At 49.9% G+C, this 19,158-nt stretch overlaps 4 protein-coding genes across 4 annotated transcripts; 2 read left to right on the plus strand and 2 right to left on the minus strand.

Moving 5' to 3' along the window:
- Nucleotides 1–93: 93 nt before the first annotated feature.
- Nucleotides 94–2,681, plus strand: psme2 (proteasome activator subunit 2). Its single transcript, XM_086021140.1, has 11 exons — nucleotides 94–296; nucleotides 527–559; nucleotides 694–756; nucleotides 905–982; nucleotides 1,474–1,513; nucleotides 1,596–1,693; nucleotides 1,773–1,841; nucleotides 2,074–2,141; nucleotides 2,217–2,271; nucleotides 2,349–2,435; nucleotides 2,502–2,681. The coding sequence occupies exons 1-11, from the start codon at nucleotides 249–251 to the stop codon at nucleotides 2,580–2,582; spliced, it is 720 nt and encodes a 239-aa protein (XP_085877266.1). The 5' UTR covers nucleotides 94–248; the 3' UTR covers nucleotides 2,583–2,681.
- Nucleotides 2,668–4,728, minus strand: lsm5 (LSM5 homolog, U6 small nuclear RNA and mRNA degradation associated). The gene is made up of 5 exons (XM_086021146.1): nucleotides 3,994–4,728; nucleotides 3,188–3,283; nucleotides 3,080–3,107; nucleotides 2,921–2,993; nucleotides 2,668–2,844 (listed from the first exon to the last, which is right to left on the minus strand). The coding sequence occupies exons 1-5, from the start codon at nucleotides 4,037–4,039 to the stop codon at nucleotides 2,812–2,814; spliced, it is 276 nt and encodes a 91-aa protein (XP_085877272.1). The 5' UTR covers nucleotides 4,040–4,728; the 3' UTR covers nucleotides 2,668–2,811.
- Nucleotides 4,558–12,238, plus strand: avl9 (AVL9 homolog (S. cerevisiase)). The gene is made up of 16 exons (XM_086021134.1): nucleotides 4,558–4,804; nucleotides 6,260–6,380; nucleotides 6,885–6,970; nucleotides 7,055–7,126; nucleotides 7,459–7,548; nucleotides 7,613–7,679; nucleotides 7,753–7,793; nucleotides 8,058–8,096; nucleotides 8,171–8,240; nucleotides 8,310–8,689; nucleotides 8,774–8,917; nucleotides 8,991–9,201; nucleotides 9,271–9,388; nucleotides 9,718–9,771; nucleotides 9,938–10,026; nucleotides 10,514–12,238. Exons 1-16 carry the CDS (start codon nucleotides 4,721–4,723, stop codon nucleotides 10,633–10,635), a joined length of 1,788 nt encoding a protein of 595 aa, XP_085877260.1. The 5' UTR covers nucleotides 4,558–4,720; the 3' UTR covers nucleotides 10,636–12,238.
- Nucleotides 11,681–19,102, minus strand: kbtbd2 (kelch repeat and BTB (POZ) domain containing 2). Its single transcript, XM_086021133.1, has 4 exons — nucleotides 18,938–19,102; nucleotides 17,341–17,870; nucleotides 15,875–16,040; nucleotides 11,681–15,715 (listed from the first exon to the last, which is right to left on the minus strand). Exons 2-4 carry the CDS (start codon nucleotides 17,511–17,513, stop codon nucleotides 14,162–14,164), a joined length of 1,893 nt encoding a protein of 630 aa, XP_085877259.1. The 5' UTR covers nucleotides 17,514–17,870; nucleotides 18,938–19,102; the 3' UTR covers nucleotides 11,681–14,161.
- Nucleotides 19,103–19,158: the final 56 nt, after the last annotated feature.

A 19,158-nucleotide genomic window follows, 5' to 3' on the forward strand; every position in this document is an offset into this window, starting at 1 on the left:
TTGGGGTTTACTGATATCATTTTTTTTTTTTTGAACAATATTTATTACTTTTGTCGTGAAGGTCTAAGCGGAAGTGATTTCAGTCAGTCGGACATAAGAGGTGGGCGGTGCTTCAAATCGAAAGTAAACTCCAGTGTATGAGGAAATAGAATAAAGTCTGACTTTACTTCGTCCCGCCGCTGAACTTTTTCTGATTTTCCACCTTTTTGGTTTTTCTAGGTTGAAAAAAAAAAAAATCCCCGGCCGCCATGCCCAAAAGTTCGGTGCTGAAGATAACCAGCGAGAATGCAGCTAGGGTAAGTTTGCACCCCCCCAATTTTAAACTAAAGAAATAACTAGTAACTCGTCTGCAGAAAGTTTCTACAAAGTTCAGCATCACTGACATGTCCTGCTAAGATGATTCTGTGTTACTGGCAATGGAAGCCATTCACGTAACGCAAAACGAAAGTAAAATGAATCAGCAGTTTGGGGGAAAATACCCCCAAAAATTCGGTTTTAATTTCTCTTTGTTTTTCATTTCTTGCAGGTGGAAACCTTCCACCAGGCCTTGTCTAATGAGGTTTGTGCTCGGAATGTGCTTTGATTCCTCTTCTTTTAAATTACAATCACGATAAGAAATACAGAAATCATCACTCATGTAACATCAAATCATGGGTTCAGGATGAGATGTTCACATGACTTTTTCCCCTCTAGGCCAAAAATCTCTTCTCCACTGTCATTCCCTCCAAGATCCTCCAGATGGACGCTCTGCTCCAGGTCAGGATAAATACATAAAATCAATCAAATTGAGTGGAACATTTCTAATGCTTAGCGACACGCACCATCATCAAAGCTACACTTTGACCACCTAAAAAGTCACATGGAATATATCATAGCAGTCAACTGATGGCATGTTTCTTGTCAGGATGTCTGCGTGACAGACATGTCGTCACTCAAAGCTCCACTGGACATCCCCATCCCGGACCCACCCGCCCCCGATGAGGTGGTGACTCAGGAATTTTTTCTTACTTTATTGACCACGAATTTGGACTCTTTGCCTCTGTCGTTTTGCAGCATGACAAATAATATTAAAGACTTGCTTGATTGTAAGCCACAGAGTTTGAACATGTAACACTGCGCTTCAATCCCCAAAAAAATCGAAATCCTAAGTAAATATTAGAAAATAACAAGTCTAAGGGAATAAATGCATTTAAAAGTTAAATACAACTGAATTGTACTGGAGTCAAGCCAGTCACAATATGCACACTTGGCGCATTTTATTCAGTGATTCTTTGGCGTACCACTAGAGGGAGCCCACTTACCACACTTTGAGAATTACTTTAAATGTCGTTGACGCTTTTAACCTCTTGAGCCGTAACTAATGCCGTTGTCCACAGCCCTGTAGTGGCGCGTCTACAAATCATATATTGTAAAATATATGATATAAACGATAACGGTAATGAATCCTAAACTGTTCCTTTGACGTTGTGACAGGAGATGGAGACGAATGAAGATGAAGAGAAGAAGAAGAAAAGTCAAGTATTGTTTATGCTTACTGCGGGGCGGGGATTTGGTTGTGATGTCACAGAGCTTGAGCCCTCTGCTTGCTCCCGCAGAGCCCAAATGCGACTTCATCAAGTCCCACGAGATGATCCTGGCGCTGGTGGGCAAGTTGAAACCCGAGATCGTCGGCCTGCGAGAGACCATCGTCACCGTGAGTGGCCGGCGACGCATCCGCTCGCGCGGTCTTCCCCGCATGACTAAAACGCGACTGTGTGTGTGTGTGTGCGAAGGTCACATGCTGGATTCAGCACCTCATCCCCAAAATTGAAGACGGGAACGACTTTGGCGTCGCCATCCAGGTACGTTTTTGGCTGTGCGCTCTTCAGGTTTGAGCCCGGCTCCCTACTGTGATGTCACAGTCATTTAAAATCTATTTTAGGAGACACTTCAAATTGGAACACAAACTGTCATCAGTACAAAAGAATGACATTTTCAAAGTTTCATTTTGGCCTATTAAGGGTCATGTTAGCAAAGTGATCACATTTGAGGCCTGTCAAATTCAAGCCCTCAACTCATTTTGTTGGCTTGCAGGAGAAAATCTTGGAGAGAATCGCTGCGGTCAAGACCAAAGTGGACGGCTTCCAGACGAACATCAACAAGTAGGTGGCGAGCTGTGAAAACAAGGAAGTGTGCCAAGTCTCCTGTCGTGATGGGCGCTGTGCGATCTGGTTTAGGTACTTGCTCGAGAGGGGCGACGCCGTGGCCAAAGCTTCCAAAGACACTCACGTGGTGAGTTGTTTCTGAAACTTTGCAACGAGTTTTTTCTTTTTTTCCTCAGCATGAAGCTAGACTTGTTTTCTTTCCAGATGGACTACCGCTCGCTGGTCCACGAGAAGGACGTGGCCGTCTACTCCGACATCAGAATGATCATCCTGGACTTGCGCAGCTTTTACGTGAGTCCGACAAAACGGTCGGTTCGGACAAAACGGCGTTTCTTCCACCGCTTCCCTTCTTTTCAGGTGGAACTTTACGACATGATCAGCAAGAACGTGGAGAAGGTCACCAATCCCAAAGGCGAGGAGAAGCCGTCCATGTACTGAAACAGCCAAACCATGACCATTTTTTTTTTTATCCTGATCTCAGATAAACTGGCTTCAACACTGAAATAATCAATAAAACACCATCTCATTTGTGTGTAATTCATTATCACACTTTTTATTGTCAAACTAAGAAGCATTTTATTTTTACAAAAAGTGCCCTTCTGCCTAAACAAGAAGTAAAAACAACAAATTTAAAAATTAAACAAAACTCCTTCAGCAGATGCTGGTATTAAACCTCCGGACCTTCTCCGCCTGGGATGAGCTGCACAGAAAATACAAAATGTTTATTTCCATCCTCGACGCCGATTACACAGTCGTCACACAGGGCAGTTAGTTACCATGGTGATGTTGTTGCCATTGAGCAGGATCTGGTCCAGCTTGGTTATCCTGCGACCCTCTGGTGTTAATTCACTAAACCACATCAAGAAAACGTGCCTTTAATGAGCAAGAAAAGTCTGACAGAAGACTCGGAGCAGGAAAAAAAAACAACAACTTACAACTCAGTCACATCCTCAAGTACCATATCTTAAGCAAAACACGTTAAGGAATCTCCAAGACCAGGAAACCAACATGATAAACATGGATGAGTTTGCTTTTTAGGATACTGACAAAGTCGTCGAAGCCCAGCAGAGTGCCGACGATTTCTTTGTCCGTCTTCATGACGATGTGGATGCGAGAACCGATGCACTTGTCCACAAGCTCTGAAATGCCAAAAAAACACTTAAACTGGGCAAGATAGAGCTGGGCATTATGACCTCAATACATAACCCAACAATTGGCTTTATTTCTCCTGATATCAAACCAGCTTGGCAAGTCCCCCTGCCCCCGAGTATCAACTTCCACAGAAATAATAGAGAAAGAAAAATACTTTATATTTGCCACTTGGACATGCTTTCAATTCAGGAAGCCATTCAAAAAAAAACCCATCTGATTGAAAAACATATATCCTGAGCAATAAACCCAATTTAATTACCGTGCCTTAGGACGGGGTATATTTTACTTTAAATAAACAAAATTGTGTTTATTCGCTGAGTACTAAAAAGTGTTTTCTAATGCTTTCATACAAACATTGTGGCTTATGAATGTACAGAATTAGGTCACCTGCACTGGTATGTAAATTCAATTCATTCAATTCTATCAATGCTGCGTTGTATTCACTGCTACAACCGTTAGCCCTAATATATATTCACCCTTCTACATCATACTATACATAGAGAGATTTTTTATTAATTTTTTTCATATACGTAAATGAAATGTTAAGAGCACGCGGAGGAGGAACGACGCTTATAAGAGCTGGAAACTCTTACTATCTCATATTCGCAGCTGGTCGACATTTGGTATGTTTAGGGTAATTTGTCCAACGTAATATTGTTAAAGTATGTTGTAAAAATAATTCTTAAAATGTACTCACCCAACGGGAGCAACTGAGAAGGATTCGTTGCTTGATTTGCCGCCATGTTTGATGAACGCACCCAGACAGAAGCAATTGAAGGCCGCACACCAGACCAGAGCAGCTGAGCCAGGATCGTTCTGCCGCCGACGTCGAGGATGTTGTCTTGTCGAATGTGAATTTAAATTTTAAAAGTGAATTTGAATCGATGGGAGCGTTCGTTTTAATTTATGTTGAACAAAGGTGCGCAAACTGAAGGAGTCCAATCGATTGAGCATCACGTGACGCTGCTGTTGCGTTCAAGACATGACGTCATTCAATTCAATTGCAAAGAGTACATAGTCCAAGTCAAGAGAATTTTGACAGATGCTGACATGGTTCGTCGTTTGCGACGGGTATCCGGCTACACAAAACAAAATAAATCAATAAGAACAGCTGCCAAGAAAAACATTTGATAGCATATCCTCAAAACGGTAACGGTATATACATAAAAGATTCATAACTGTTTTCTATGATCATTTCCATGCGTCCTGTGAGGTCGAGTGGGTGAAGCCGGAAATGACTTGCAACGTAACCTTTGTCTGTTTTGTTCTCTGCTCGCTCTGACCAAGCGGAAGTGAAAATCAAGTCGTGCGGTTCTGTCTGTGCTTGTTGCAGTGTTTCGCTTAGCTGCGGGCTGACTGGATTAAACCGCGGCTCCTTTGCTGCTGTGTTTACGCCCCGCGGGTGGGAGCCCCGATTGGAGCGGATGGAGCCACAGGACGTGGACGAGCAACGAGGGCCGGTGCTCCACATCGTGGTGGTCGGCTTTCACCACAAGAAAGGCTGCCAGGTCCGTCAAGATTCTGCTACTGTTGCTGCTTACTACGACAGCGACATGCTAACTGCTACATTACGACCACATGAAAGCAGGCAGGGGCGATGGGGAGGTGGTGGTGGTGGGGATGGTGGTGTTGATGGTGGTGATGATGATGATGAGGAGGAGGAGGAGGAGGAGCAGGAGGAGGAGGATGCATCAGTTGTATTCTGGCGGTTACGTAACGTCGTGCACATCTCTCCAGCTGTTGCTATTGTTGTTGTTGCACAAAGGGCAGCAACATTTGGGTCACAAAGTAGGGTTTTTAGACTGCGCTGCAGTTTCCAAGTAGAGCTTCAAGTCATGGTTAGGGTCTCAACACCGGATTAGGGTTTCAAGACATGGCAAGTGTGTCAAAGTAGAATCTTACATTTTTTCGGGAGCCAGTGAAGGGTATAAATGCTCCCTGTAGGTTTAAGTTTTCAAAGTAAGTAGACTTTTCAAGACTGGATTAGGGTTTCAATTCAAGGTTATGGTTTTAAAGTACGTTTTCAAGGCATGGTTATGATTTTAAACTCGTAATTCATAGCAGGATTAGGGTTTGAAAGTAGGGTTAGTAGCCCTGCGTTATGGTTCCAAAGTAGAGTTTCAACACTGGATTATGGTGTCTCGATGGTATAAAGATTTTTAAATAGGGTTTCAAATCTGGATTAGTGTTTCCATTTAGGGTTTCAAACCAGGGTTGGAATTTTAAAAGAGGATGGCATGCGTGCCTAGATTAGGCTTTCAAATTCACATTTGAAGACAGGGCTAGGGTTTCACATTGAGGTTTCAATCCAGAAATAGAGTCTAAAAATAGGGTCGGTTAGGGTTCCCAACCAGGGATAAGGCATCAAGGAGCCTGGGTTATGATTTCAAAGCAGGATTAGGATTTTGGTTTCCGGGTAGACAATCTTGCTGGTCCTGTGTCGTCGTCTTTGTTGGTGGGAGGCCAAAGCTGCAAATTGTGTTTTGATTGCGCTTGTCCACCAAACCTGTTCTGCCACCTAACACCTGTCAGACGGCCAACGTTGCCAATTTCCTTGTGCATGACAAAAGACGCACGCTTGGGTCGGAAGCGTGTGATGCAGCCAACAGGCTCCTCCCCTTCTCCATAGTGTGCGACTAGCATGGTTACACATCTGAAGTGCGTCACTAGTCTTAACTTCTTTGACAGTTCTGCTGCACACTTGTGGGACAACTGCGTGCTACTAGTGAGTCAAAATTGCATGCTACTAGTATTACTAGTGAAGCACTAGGTCATAGATGTGTACTAGTGCAGTTTTGTAACGCCGCCACTTGTGTTAGCTTGCAGCCTTAGTCCTGAGTGGACCTGCCATTCATCAATTTAAATGTGCAGACACCGAAACTCAACAAATCAATTTATGGAATCCGTCGAATGCCTGAGTCTCAGTTTCCAGTGTCTACTTTTTTGTTTGTGTCCGACATCAGGTGGAGTTTTCGTACCCGCCGCTGATGCCGCACGAGGGTCACGATAGCAACATGCTGCCCGAGGAGTGGAAGTACCTCCCGTTTCTGGCGCTGCCCGACGGGGCGCACAACTACCAGGAAGGTACGAAGGAATCAACAATAACCCACAAAAAAGACTTCTACTCAAGTACACATATGAAACTATCGTTTGAAACCAGTTAAGGTGTTTGAAGCCTGGGTTTGGGTTTCAAATGAGGTTTTCAAAACAGGGTGCAAAGTTCAAGTTCAAGGCTTCTCATATGAAATGCATTATCAGAATAAAAGAAAAACAGCGCCACCTGCTGGCACGTATTGCAGTTGCACATCTTGATCGATTTGAGACTTTACTCCAGCGTGAGCCGAGACTGTCGATTGGTCACGCGGCGGTCATGTGACTTCCTGCACATCAAAAACAAAGAGCAGAAAGTGAGTCACAGGTCACACGCAGTCACAAGTGGGCGGAGCCGCCCGGTTACTGGCAGCGTTGGAGTGTTTGCTTTTCGTGGGGAGGCGGAGGAGGGTCACCTCATTTGATACCGACCGGGAAGCTAATTTTAGCCAAACATGGCCGCCCCTAGCGCAAAACGTTTTTTTTCCCCTCTCGCAGACACGGTCTACTTTCACCTGCCCCCCCTCGGCGGAGACGGCAAGTGCGTCTACGGCGTGTCCTGCTACCGGCAGATCGAAGCCAAGGTCGGTCACGGCAATGAGGTGACACTCATCGTTTGATTGACAGTGCGCCAATTGTGTGTGTGCGGGTGTCATTCCGGCCCTCAGGCGCTGAAGGTCCGACAGGCCGACGTCACCCGGGAGACGGTGCAGAAGAGCGTCTGCGTGCTTAGCCGGGTGGTGAGGCGCACCACTAACATTATGCTAAGTTGCTAATGCTAATGGACACGAATGACAATTGTCAAATTAGGGCAGAAAATATTGGGAAATATCTAAGCACAGGATGTGAAAAATGTGAAAGGTGGACAAAAGGATTGGGACAGCGAAGGTACATGATGTGAACATTTCGAATCGAGTGAAGTGAAAAACAAAATACGGTCAAAGGTTTTGGGACGGCCACAGGAAGTGTAAAAGTATGAGTAAGACACCAGCGCCCCAGTCCACCATTTGATTGATCGATGAAGAGCTGCGTCCCAAAACGTTTGTCCACATCCAAGTTGTTGTTTTGGCAGCCTCTGTTCGGTCTTCTCCAAGCCAAACTGCAGCTGATCACGCACGCTTACTTTGAGGAGAAAGACTTCTCTCAAATTTCCATCCTGAAGGTGAGAAAGCGCCGCCTGCTCCACACGCGCGGACGCCGCTCACCTTTGTTGGCTTTTCCCGCAGGAGCTTTACGAGCACATGAACGGCTCCTTGAGGGGCTTCGCTCTGGACGGCTCGCAGGTCTTCCTCGGTACGTCCCCGTCGGGGTCCCCCGATTGCTCTTCTTTGCGCCCTCGGTGACGAGCTCTTTGGTCTCCCCGCAGGCTTGTCGCCGCGAGAGCTCATCCTGCACTTCAGACACAAGGTAGAAGATGAAGGGGGGGGAGGAAATAGATCATTTGGACAAAAGTTTTAGGATACCCAAGGAACAGGAAGTGAAAAATATGGACTAAAGTTTTAGGACACCTCAAGAAAATGAAGTGAGAAATGGAAAATTGTGATGAAAGTATTGGGACACTTTAAGTACAGGAAGTGAAAAATGTATTGGGACACCTTGTTCATTGGGTAAAAGGATGTAACACCTAATGAACAAAATGTCCAAATCCCAAATGGTCTTCCGTCTTCACAGGTTCTCATCCTCTTCAAGCTCATCCTGCTGGAGAAGAAGGTGTCACGCTCGCACGCACGTACAGTCCCTGTCTGTGTCGCTCGTTTTTGACTGACGACCGGTCGCCTTTGTAGGTCCTCTTCTACGTGTCGCCCGTCAGCAGACTCGTGGGAACGCTGATGACCGTCCTTTCGTTGTTCCCAGGTGCGTAATGCTCAAACGTCAGTCACTTCATTAGGTACAGTATTCACCACTGTTCGTGCGTGCGCGCAGGCATGATGGAGCACGGCCTGGCGGACTCCTCGCACTACCGGCCCAAGAGCAGCGCGTCGGAGGACTCGAACCTGGCGGGGGCCGAGGAGTTCGAGTCCGTGTCGGCCTCCGAGCTGCGGGACGACGGGGAAGCCCGGACGCCGCCCTCCGGCAGCGGCGGCGAGCCCCACCTCAAGCCGCCCTCCCGCGCGTCCCCCGAGTCGTCGGAGAGCGACTGGGAGACGTTGGACCCCGGCGTGCTGGACGAGGGGGCGGAGGGCGGGGGGCCGGCCGCGCCCATCACGGCGCAGCCGCTCGGGGCGCAGGGCGGCGTCGCGCAGGGGCTGCTGTCGGGTCTGGAGGAGGACCAGTACGGCATGCCGCTCGCCATCTTCACCAAAGTAAACGCAGCTTCCACATGTTGCCGCCTTGATGACAAGCAAAAGCGGCGCTGTTCCTAATGAAGCGTCCGACCTCGCGCGCAGGGCTACCTGTGTCTCCCGTACATGGCGCTGCAGCAGCACCACCTCCTGTCGGACGTGGCGGTGCGCGGCTTCGTCGCCGGGGCAACCAACATCCTCTTCCGGCAGCAGAGGCACCTGAGCGACGCCGTGGTGGAGGTCGAGGAGGTGAGCGGGGACCCAAATCCCTCGCCGCCTTTACTGCCTGTCGGAACGGAATCGCTCAAGCCGCTTCCCGCAGGCCGGCGTCCAGATCCACGACGGCGAGCTGCGCAAAGTTTTGGGCCTGACCACGGCCGACCTGCGCTTCGCCGACTACCTGCTGAAGCACGTGACGGAGAACCGCGACGACGTCTTCCTGGACGGGACGGGCTGGGAGGGCGGCGACGAGTGGATCCGGGCGCAGTTTGCGCTCTACCTCCACGCCCTGCTGGCGTCCTGCTTGCAGCAAGGTGGGAGGGGCCCCGCCCGCACCTTTGACGGAACTGAAACGCAAATTGCCACACGTCTTTTTGTGGCAGATAACGAGAGGCTGCTGGCGGATTACGGCGCCCCCTTCATCGCCAGCTGGAAGGTCACGCACAACTTCCGTCTGTGGCACAGCAACAAGCACGCCGCCATGGCCGCCGTCACGCCAGGGTAACGCCGCCTTGTCCTTTTGTCATCTACTCGAATCCCCCCCCCCCCCCCCCCCCCCCCAGCCCTTACAAAAAGCTGGTTTCTGATGATTTATTTTCGGTTTTGGTGCCCTGTCTAATATAAAAGCATTCCTTCGGCGCCTGTTGACGTGAGGGTAGGAGCTTCGTTTAGATACGCCGTTCACCTAATAGAAAGTAACGCTTTGCCGCCATCTTGTGGCGTCTATGAGCAATTATGAACCTTTGTAGGGGCGGGGTGGGGTGCCGATTACATAAATCAAGTAAAATGTTAAATGGTTCCGTCTTACCCGACAAACTTGTGTGCTGCAGTCATCCGTTCCAGGGCCAGTACAGCGTCGCCGACGTCAAGCTGCGTTTGACACAGTGAGTTCACGCCCACTACAACGTGACACCAGCAAAGAAATTGTTCAATCGCTTTAAAAATGAGCAGTCACATTTGCCCACCTCTGCTGTCGCAAAAAAAAAAAAAAAAGATACAACGTCACAGTCATAGCAATCCCTGAGACGGGCTTTGTAACTTTGCGTGCAGCTCGGTGCACAACAGCGAGCGCGGCAAGAAGATCGGGAACGCCATGATGACCACCAGCAGGAGCGTGGTCCAGACCGGGAAGGCCGTCGGTGAGGACGCGCAAGCACACGTACACGACGTAGTTGACGGTCACATTAAGCAGAACACAAAGACCACTAACTGCACTTTGTGTATTTAACACTAGCAAACTGCCTCCGTTAGCCTAATGCTAACACATGTAAAATGCCATTGACAGTTGCCGTTCTACAACCTTTGAAACTGCAGTTGTTTGAACACAAATGGAGGAACAAGACATTTACACAGATGATACCCTAGGCATGTTCTTTATCCTCATTGAAATACAATTTGCATTATTGTATTATGTTTTTATGAAGCGCATTATTTTAGTGCTCTTTAACAAAATGAACTTGGAGGAATTTGAATGCATTTCCTCTCGCTTGGTCTCTGCAAAGCAGCATGATTAACTGGAGCTAAACTGATTGTGAACTCTCACGTGGGTGGCTACTGAAGAAGTCAAATTGACTTTACTCACACTGATTGGCCGATGACTGGCCATCCACCATCTTGCGCCCTCAGGTCAATCAGTGGGCGGAGCTTTAACCAGCGCCAAGTCGGCCATGTCGTCCTGGTTCTCCACCCTGGCCCAGCCCGCAGCCACATCCCAGCCGGATGCTCCCACCGACCAGGCCCGACCCTGACCCGCCTGGCGGGTTGGTCCCCCAACCGAAGCCTCCCGCCAACCCTACCAGAGACTTGACCTCTTGACAAGAAAGCGGTGCCGACGTGACTGCGCCGTTCACATCACTGCCGATTCGGATCGCCGGAGTACCTTCTGCGACGCGCGCCAGATGCTGACGCTTTGACGCCATCCGTGTTTGGCGGCACGGCGGCCCGGCTTCTGTCATAACATTGTGGTTGCCTCGGTAACAGCACGGTTGTCTTGCTAGCAATCTGGTTATCTTGGGGACACCTGTTGCCTCGGTAACAGCGCCATCGCCTCGGATCAAAATGGTTGCTGTGGTGTCTGCAATGCAGCTTGAAACAGTCTTGGTAACACAGTTGAGTAATGGCTTGATTACCATGGCAACTCCAGCTAACTTGACAGCACAAGTTGGTTACAATTTAGATCCGGGTTGCCTTGCAATCAACATGATAACGAACAGCCCGATTGCCGCGGCAACAAGTTAGAACCGGCTAGCCTTGTTTACGGTGTTTGAGTCTTTGCAAAGGTGCAGTTGTCTTGGTTACTGTGTGGTTACCTTGGCAATACTGCAGTTGGCAACAGCCTGGTTGCCATGGTAATAACCTGGTAGTCCTGGTAACACCCTATTTGGTGAGTGAGGTTGTGGTGGTCGCCGTACAGTTCCCTTGGACTCAGCTTGGTCGTCTTGACAACAGTTTGGCAGCCTTGGTCAGTTGTTGGGCGGTGATTGGGCTGCTTAATCAACCCAAAATGGGGAAATGTTAACATGTTTAAATCATTTATAGTAACTGCGCCACTGTTGACTGAAAAAAGGTTAGCAAGTTGCAAACAGTTTCCATTGAATTCTATTTTTATTGATGTGAATATTTAAGTAATTGTTTTTTTTTTCCTTGAGCAAATTCTCCTTTTCTAAAATATTTAGGCTATCGACATGCTTATTTTAACAGTTCACTAAGAGGTAATTTGGGGAGTTTCAAGACCGTTAATATATTCTCAAAACCTCTTTTAGCCCAAACACCAGGAAGTAAGACATTTTGAGATTTGTATTTGAATAATTCTTTGACAACCTGCTTAAAAAAAAAAAAAAAAAAAAAAAAAGAAAGCGAATGCTGTTACTCAAACAGACAATGTTATGACAAGAACTTTTATGTGAATCAACCTCCTGATTGAAAACTGACAACGTTCACCTGCTCGTCATGCTTGGCCTTTTTCTACTTGTATTGGTCTTATTTATTTGTTGCGTATGAAGTTCATAAATCAAATATCTATCGTCATGTTTTGTCTGGGCACTGGAGAAATGGATGTTTGCAAACTTGTCTTGTTAAAAAAAAAAAAAAAAAAGCTTCACGACAAACGTAACTCCAGTATATACAAGTAAGCATGTCCTTCTGAAACGTTTTCTCCCCTTTGAGCGTTTATACTTAATTGGAAGAAAAGTAAAGCTGCTTTTTTTGTTTTTATTCCTCTGATGACATTTTATTTTTTAACGTAAAAAATGGTCTATTCAGATTGACAGAATATTTTCTTGACAGATGCTTGTAATGTAAAAAGATCAACTATATTGCTGTATTGAAAAATAAAGTCCTTTTGTCATTGAACTCGTTCATTGCCAGGCCCTCTTTTAACCTAACGTTTGAAAAAAAATACTAGTAAATTCCTGGGATTGAATGGCTTGGACTGTGAAAATTAATTCGTCACTGGCAGTGAATTAGTTAAAGGGCCATTCTAAGATGAATCGTTTAAGTTTCTAAAGGACACGAGCAATAAAATGAGCAACTTTTTTTTGGTATACTTTTTAATAAATTAACATTCGTTGAAAAAAGAAAAGAAAAAAGAAACAGTGCCAATGGAATATGATGCAGCCAAACATGCTCGAAACGTCTGCCATGAAGCACCTGTGCTCATGAGTTTAAGGTCCCACCCCGCCAGACTGCTGCTAGTGGCTGCCAGGGGCCCGTTTCCATAGCAACAAGCGCCCAGGCCCGCATGACTGCTTAACGGTACCTCCTCCAGGAACACCGTGAACAAACGAGGACCAACTTCGGGCCACGGTCGCACTACAGTAATGTCTGATATTAAATAAAAAAAAAAAAAAAAACACTAATACAAAATAGAACTGGTTATTTTCCCCCCACACTATAACACGTGTTTAAAACATATGAAAAATAGATATTTATCATTTATATATATATAATATATACCGTACTTCAGCAGCTTGGAAATGAGAAAAGCTGATAGTGGAGGTGTATGTGTGTGTGTGTATTACCAATGACTTTCATCAGCATAGCGTGAGGCGTAAACTGATGGTTGTGTGTAAGGCCCCCCCCCCGCGCAGTGGGCGTGGCCGAGGGAACAGCGGGCGAGCGACTGGACCCGCAGTCGCCCTTGCTGCCCCCCAACCCTTGAGACCAAAAAATAAAAAATCCACATCCTCCCCACCTCAACCCTGTGCTGCCACGCCAGGGCTTTTTTTTTTGGGTGCCCAGAAAGATGCCACCCAGTCGTTTGATAGAGTGAGCCCGAGGTCCCTCTCAGCTCCTCTGAAGAGATTGTCCAATCACGGTTGCGGGACAAGGGGACACAAAGGGGCGTAGTGAGGGTTTAAGCCCCTACATATATGCCATACAACCATTTTGGATCCCACTTGGCCTCATTATGGTGAACTGAAGCCTGTGCCAGCTGACTTTTGGAAAGGAGGTGGCTGCAGGGCACATACACTACTCCAAAAATATTCGGCCGCCATGATCGTAATCTTCTGTGAACTAGGAAGCCTTTGGATGACTCTTCCTCTGTTGCGCGCTGCCGACGGCACGATAAATGTATGGCCATTGCGAGGCTTCAAACAGGAAGTGGCACTTGAGCTTAGTGTGTCATCAGCATGTCGCAACAGAGAGACTAGAAGAGTCACTGAGAGGCAGGTGAGGGAACCTAGCCTTAATTTCCTATTTAACTTTTTGGAACATTGAAAATCTAGCCTTCATTATTCACTGAAAAACTGAAGACTGACGTGTTGCTTTGGCGCCGTCTGGTGGTAACTTGGTGTAAAAGACGTATTAAGGAGTTGCAAGTAGTGCTTTGCCACCCTCTTGTGGCGTCTATTTGCTATTCGGTTCACTGTATCTCCGACTTTTGGTGTGTAGTGTAGAAACAGAAAAAGCAATGGACCTCCCATTGGCCAATTTAGAGTCTTCGATTGAGCCGACATGCATGTTTTTGGAATGTGGGAGGATGCCAGAGTACCCGCAGAAAACAAAACAAAAACCCACGCAAGCATGGGGAGAACATGCAAACTCCACGCGGCAAAGCAAGAGAATTGAATCCCTTCACCTCAGAACTGTGAGGCAAACGTGCTAACCGAAGCGAAGCCTCCCCCCGGCTGCGTTATGAGTTCAAGAAGAAAAGGAAGGACGTTAGAGATTACCACGTTCCTTTACGTTTGCAGCCAACATCGGCGGGTCGCCGTCCCGGCGTCCGTTCGAGGGTTCACGCGCCCCGCCTCCCCCGGCGAGGGTGCTCGAGAGCTATACGAGAGGGAGGGACACCAGCTCGCCATCCATGTTGAACTCCTCGGCGCCGTCGGGCGAGAAGAGGTAGGCGGGCGGCTTCCACGGGGACTCCTCCAGGCAGGACGGGTACAGCTTGCCCACGGTGCAGTGGAAGCCGTTGCCCAGCTCCCAGAGGACGCGCTCCGACACGGGCTGCCGCAGGTACCAGCGGTCCAGCTCCACGTCGTAGCGGTAGATGGCGTACTTGGGCCGGTCGTTCATGTGCGTCTCGCGCTTGAAGACGCACAGGCCGTCCAGCAGCACCACGGCGTGCACGCCGGGGTCCGAGTAGGGCTTGGCCGGGATGTCGGCGGCCCGGCGCCACTCGTTCTTGTTGACGTCGTAGATCTCCACGTCCAGCGAGGAGGCGTCGGCGGCGCCGGGCGGCAGGCACGCGCCGCGCCCCGAGCCGCCCCTCACGTGCAGGCCGCCCAGGTAGAAGATGAGGTCCCCGTAGGCGGCGGCCGAGGCGTAGCAGCGGCTGGTCTTGCGCACGGCCATCTCCACCCAGGCGTCGGCGCGCGGCAGGTAGCAGTACATGAGGTCCAGGGTCAGCACGTAGATGCAGTCGCGCGCCGCCACGCACGTGCTCCAGCTCCACGCCAGCGGCAGCGGGCTCACCATGCTCCACTCGTCCTTCTGGCGGTCGTAGCGCTCCACCGTGCGGCGGTTGAGCTCGCCGCCCACGTTGTCGCCGCCCACGGCGTAGATGCAGCCGTCGCAGTAGACCAGCGAGGGCTTGAGGCGGGCGCACAGCATGGGCGTCTTGGCCACCCAGGTGTTCTGCTGGGCGTCCAGCCAGAAGAAGCTGTCCACCGCCACCTGCAGGCCGCCGCCGCCGCCGCCGCGGCTGAAGGCCTTCTCCAGCACCACCTCGCCGCCGGCGAGGAACACGTCGTTGTCGGGCGTGACCAGCGTGCCCACCTTCTGCAGGTTCCGCGGCGGGTTGCGCAGCTTGTAGACCTTCTCGGCCTGCGGGCTGTAGCACACCATGGCGGCGGGCACCAGCGGCATCATCATGTTGACGACGGGCATCTCGGACAGAGCCTCCACGAAGATGAGCATCTCCTCCTTGGTCATGCCCAGCCGCGGCTTGAAGAACTTGGGCATGGACTTGTAAAGGCCCTGCACCACCACCGACTTGTCGTTGGGCGGCAGGCCCTGGAACCAGGCCCGCTGCGTCACCTCCGAGAGCGCGTCGATGCGGATCTGGCTCAGCACCGACGACAGGTGCTGCGATCGCGCCTCCATGTTGTACTCCAGCCACAGCATGGCCGCCTCGCGCACCGTCTCCTCCTTCTCCACGTTGAGGTTGTCGCTGCTCAGCACGTCCAGCAGCAGCTCGTGCGACAGCTGCAGGAAGGCGTCCTGCCGGTACACCATGGGGAACTTGTGCTCCACCATGCGCTTGGCGCTCTGCTTCAGCTCGCTGCAGCTGAACAGGTCGCCGATGCTCAGCATGCGCACGCAGTTCTCGGGGTTGATCTTCTTCACCAGGTAGTCGCGGCACTGCAGCAGGGCGTCCTCCACCTGCGCGGGGATGACACGCGTATTGGCGAGGGGCCACTTTGCTCTCTAGAAACATTTCAGACAAATCCCGCCTGACTTCTTCTCGCCGACAGCGCAGACGCGACCAAGCGGCTCGCTCGAGCGTTTTTCGAACCGAGGTTCCGGAATCACTCAGCTGACCTGCAGGAAGCAGGCGGTCTCGTAGAGCGGCTCCACGGTGCTGTCGCTGATGGCCAGGTGGCCCGTGTAGGCGTACGTGATGATGATCTGCAGCGTGGAGGCGTCCACGTTCCTCAGGTGCACGTGCGTCTGCTTGCTCTCGCTCAGGCCGCCCATGAACATGGCCCTGCGCGCACACCGCCGCCACATACACGTCAACAACAATCAGCGGGTTCCCTGCACGGAAAACGTGAGCGAGGCGCTCATCTCCGCCCAATTTGACCAACATGCTGCGCCAGGGAATTTTTTTCATCCGTTTTAGTATGACTTATGATTTATTTCTTATTCCTTTGTGTTCAATCTGCTTCAGTCATGAATCGTGCAATTGCAGGCTTACGACCGACAGGTGGCGCTGCATCAACAACAGTTGGGAGTGGCCCCTCATTTCACTCCTGATTTTTTCAGAAATAGTTTTTGGGGGAGTGTGTGTTTTTACAATAGATGTACTTCCTGCAATGCCCTTCGTACGTACAAAAGGAGACATATTGAAAAGGGTGCTTTTATAGGGTCTTTCTAGTCGCAGACATGTGGGTGGGTGTGTAACGCATCCCCTGCGATAAACAAGGATTCACCGCGAGACCAAGCGTGGCCTCGTGCACACTGGCTTTGGGCTGCTGGCGGGGTTGTTGCTCACGCTGAGCTGGTGGCGGGGTTAAAATCTGCCATGCTGAATTATGTAACCCTGCAGCAAAAGTCACGCACCCGCAACCTCTTTTCTTCTTCCGCCATCTCGCAGTGGGACCTACGTGACCAGACTTTCACCGGCAACATAGACGCCAGCGCTCGCCCCACGCGAGCCGTGTATGCGTGTGAGCGTGCGTTAGGACGCCAGGGAGGGAGCAAGGAGGACCGAACGGCATTTAAGAGGAAGCGGCCCGAACACCTCTGAACCCTGAAGGGGAAATGCCTCTCATGTTCCCACCAGATAACAAGCGTATGGGAAACGGTAGGTGAGTGGGGGATTTTTCTGACGGGCGGGCGGGGGGCGATTTCTTGGAATGTATGGCGAGGAGAGGAAGGGAGGGGCGGTCACCGCGACGACATCCACATCATGGTGGAGTGTAGCGTGAGATCACAAATTGGCTCTTCCAAGCCGTGTTGCAAGGCTGGGGAAGAAAACAATTTTAAGCTTGCCCTAAAACTTGGAAAAGTGGGCACAAATCCATTGAATAGAAATTGAATTTGTGCAAAATGAATAAATACATTTGGGATTTGATTTTATGGCCGTATTGCCCAGCCTTAACATATCACGTCAATGTCTTTTTTTGTGAGGAAAGGAGTGGCATCATCCATCCGAGTCGAAATTGCTGCTGCCCCCTCACATTTGCTGCAGGGCACGCAGGCACGGGCGACGTGACACAACCTACAAACAAGCCCCCCACAGGGCCTTGAGGGAATGGCGTGCACAGGTGCACACACTGACTGACCTGAAGTAGGAGCTGCACGCGGCCAGCACCATCTTGTGGCACGGGAACTCGGTGTCGTCCACTAGCAGCACCACGTCCGTCAGCAGCTTCTGCTCGTAGAAGAACTTGAGCTGCTCCAGCAGGGAGACGGCGTAGTCCGCGTTGACCGGCCGGCGCTCACCCAGACCCGACATGGTCGCATCACACGAATCGCGCCCCAGTTTTGAAGAGTGCGCGCGGCCGGCCGAGCCGGGCTCGATACCACCAGGAGAAAAACCACGGGTCTCTGGGGGATTCCGGGACAGGGAGGCAGGGGGAATGGGGAGGGGGGTATCCGACCGCTCCTCTGGTCCAAGCAGAGTCGCTCAGCTGCGCCTTAGCGAGGAGGTGAAAGGCACGCTCTTGGGCTCCAGAGGAAGGAATCCTCTGCCTTGATGGTACGCAGAGGCTGGAGGTTAGAGGTCATACAAAGAGGCACTCGAGGACGGGCGGTGGCCGGAGGTAGCGGGATCGTGGGACCAGTGTCACAACATGACTACATCAGCGGCGGCCTGCAGAAGACGGGAGACAACGAGCGCAGCTGGGATGAGTCACACAATGGGCGGAAAAGCCGATGACAAACACCCCTGAGGTTGATTGTTGTTTTCATCTCAACAGTGCTTCCCTTGTATGACTGCTGATAAGGTTGCTTGAAAACATTTGATTGTACAGTTTGACCCAGGAACATACTGAAAGTCACTAGCAACTTGAAACCAAACAAAGACAATCAGCATGCTCACTTCTGCAAATGAGATGAGCCCTCCATCATTAAATAAAGTGTCCTCATGGCACCTTTACGCCTCCGCGGCAGCAGTCAATAAACACGCTCTATTCACCTCTTTGATGACCAGCATACCGCCTGATCGGGGGATGTTGTTACTAAACGACAACAATCCACTGCTGGAGTGTGGTGTCATGCAAACGCTAACAGCTAATCGGGATTGGACGCTCCAAGCATGTCAACCTTCTTGCTATGTTCTGTTTCGGGCAATTCTACTTCGTGCCCTGAATGTTGTCAACAGCAAAATCGCGTTACGTATTCGTTTCAAGTGACTTGTCCGTCCATCGCGTTTTGAATGTAACCTTACGAGAGCTAAGCGGGGGTAGCTCGTCATCACCCCACTGTCGCAAAATAACAATCGTCTCCTCTTCATTAACACATTAAACTGTTACTTGACACACTCCTCTCGCACACCGGTCGACCAAACGTCCCCGAGGAGCTGGTCGACGAGCGCCCTCGCCTTTGAACCGAGCACACGTCTAAATCAGTCCGCCTTCATGTAATGTTCCATACGCGGCTCAAGTAACATTAGCAACGTCGCGGCCAATTAGTTTGCAGCTTTAGCTTCCCGTCTTCGCACCATCTATCACGCCGCCTGCTTCTAGACCAAAGTCACATACCTCCAGAATGGAGTCAAACGTTTAAAGTGTGTCCGTAAAAACACAAGATTGAAAAAAAGAGAGCGAGAGGGCGGCCATTGCTAGTCAACGACACGGCTAGCATAACGGCTAGCCCAACGCTCATTTGGCTCTTCCTCCTCCAGGACCCCTCAAAGACGAAACAAAATGCTTTTCTCACATTAGTTTGATGATGACTACGGGTGACGAAGCGTCACAAAGTGGTTTCTTGCCAGCGGGAGGTGTTGAACGTAGTCCAAAAGGTGCGTTTAGGTGGTAAATAAGTGAGTTCGGTTGAGACAATCTCACAACCTTCCAGCGCATTTTCAAGCGCCTGAAAGCACACAGCGGTGGAGGCCGGAGGAGCACACTGCGCATGCGTGGAAAAATCACCACTTTCAA

This window comes from Filicampus tigris, chromosome 21 (assembly GCF_054856515.1).
Source record: "Filicampus tigris isolate MCC_2025a chromosome 21, RoL_Ftig_1.0, whole genome shotgun sequence".
Lineage (NCBI taxonomy): Eukaryota > Metazoa > Chordata > Actinopteri > Syngnathiformes > Syngnathidae > Filicampus > Filicampus tigris.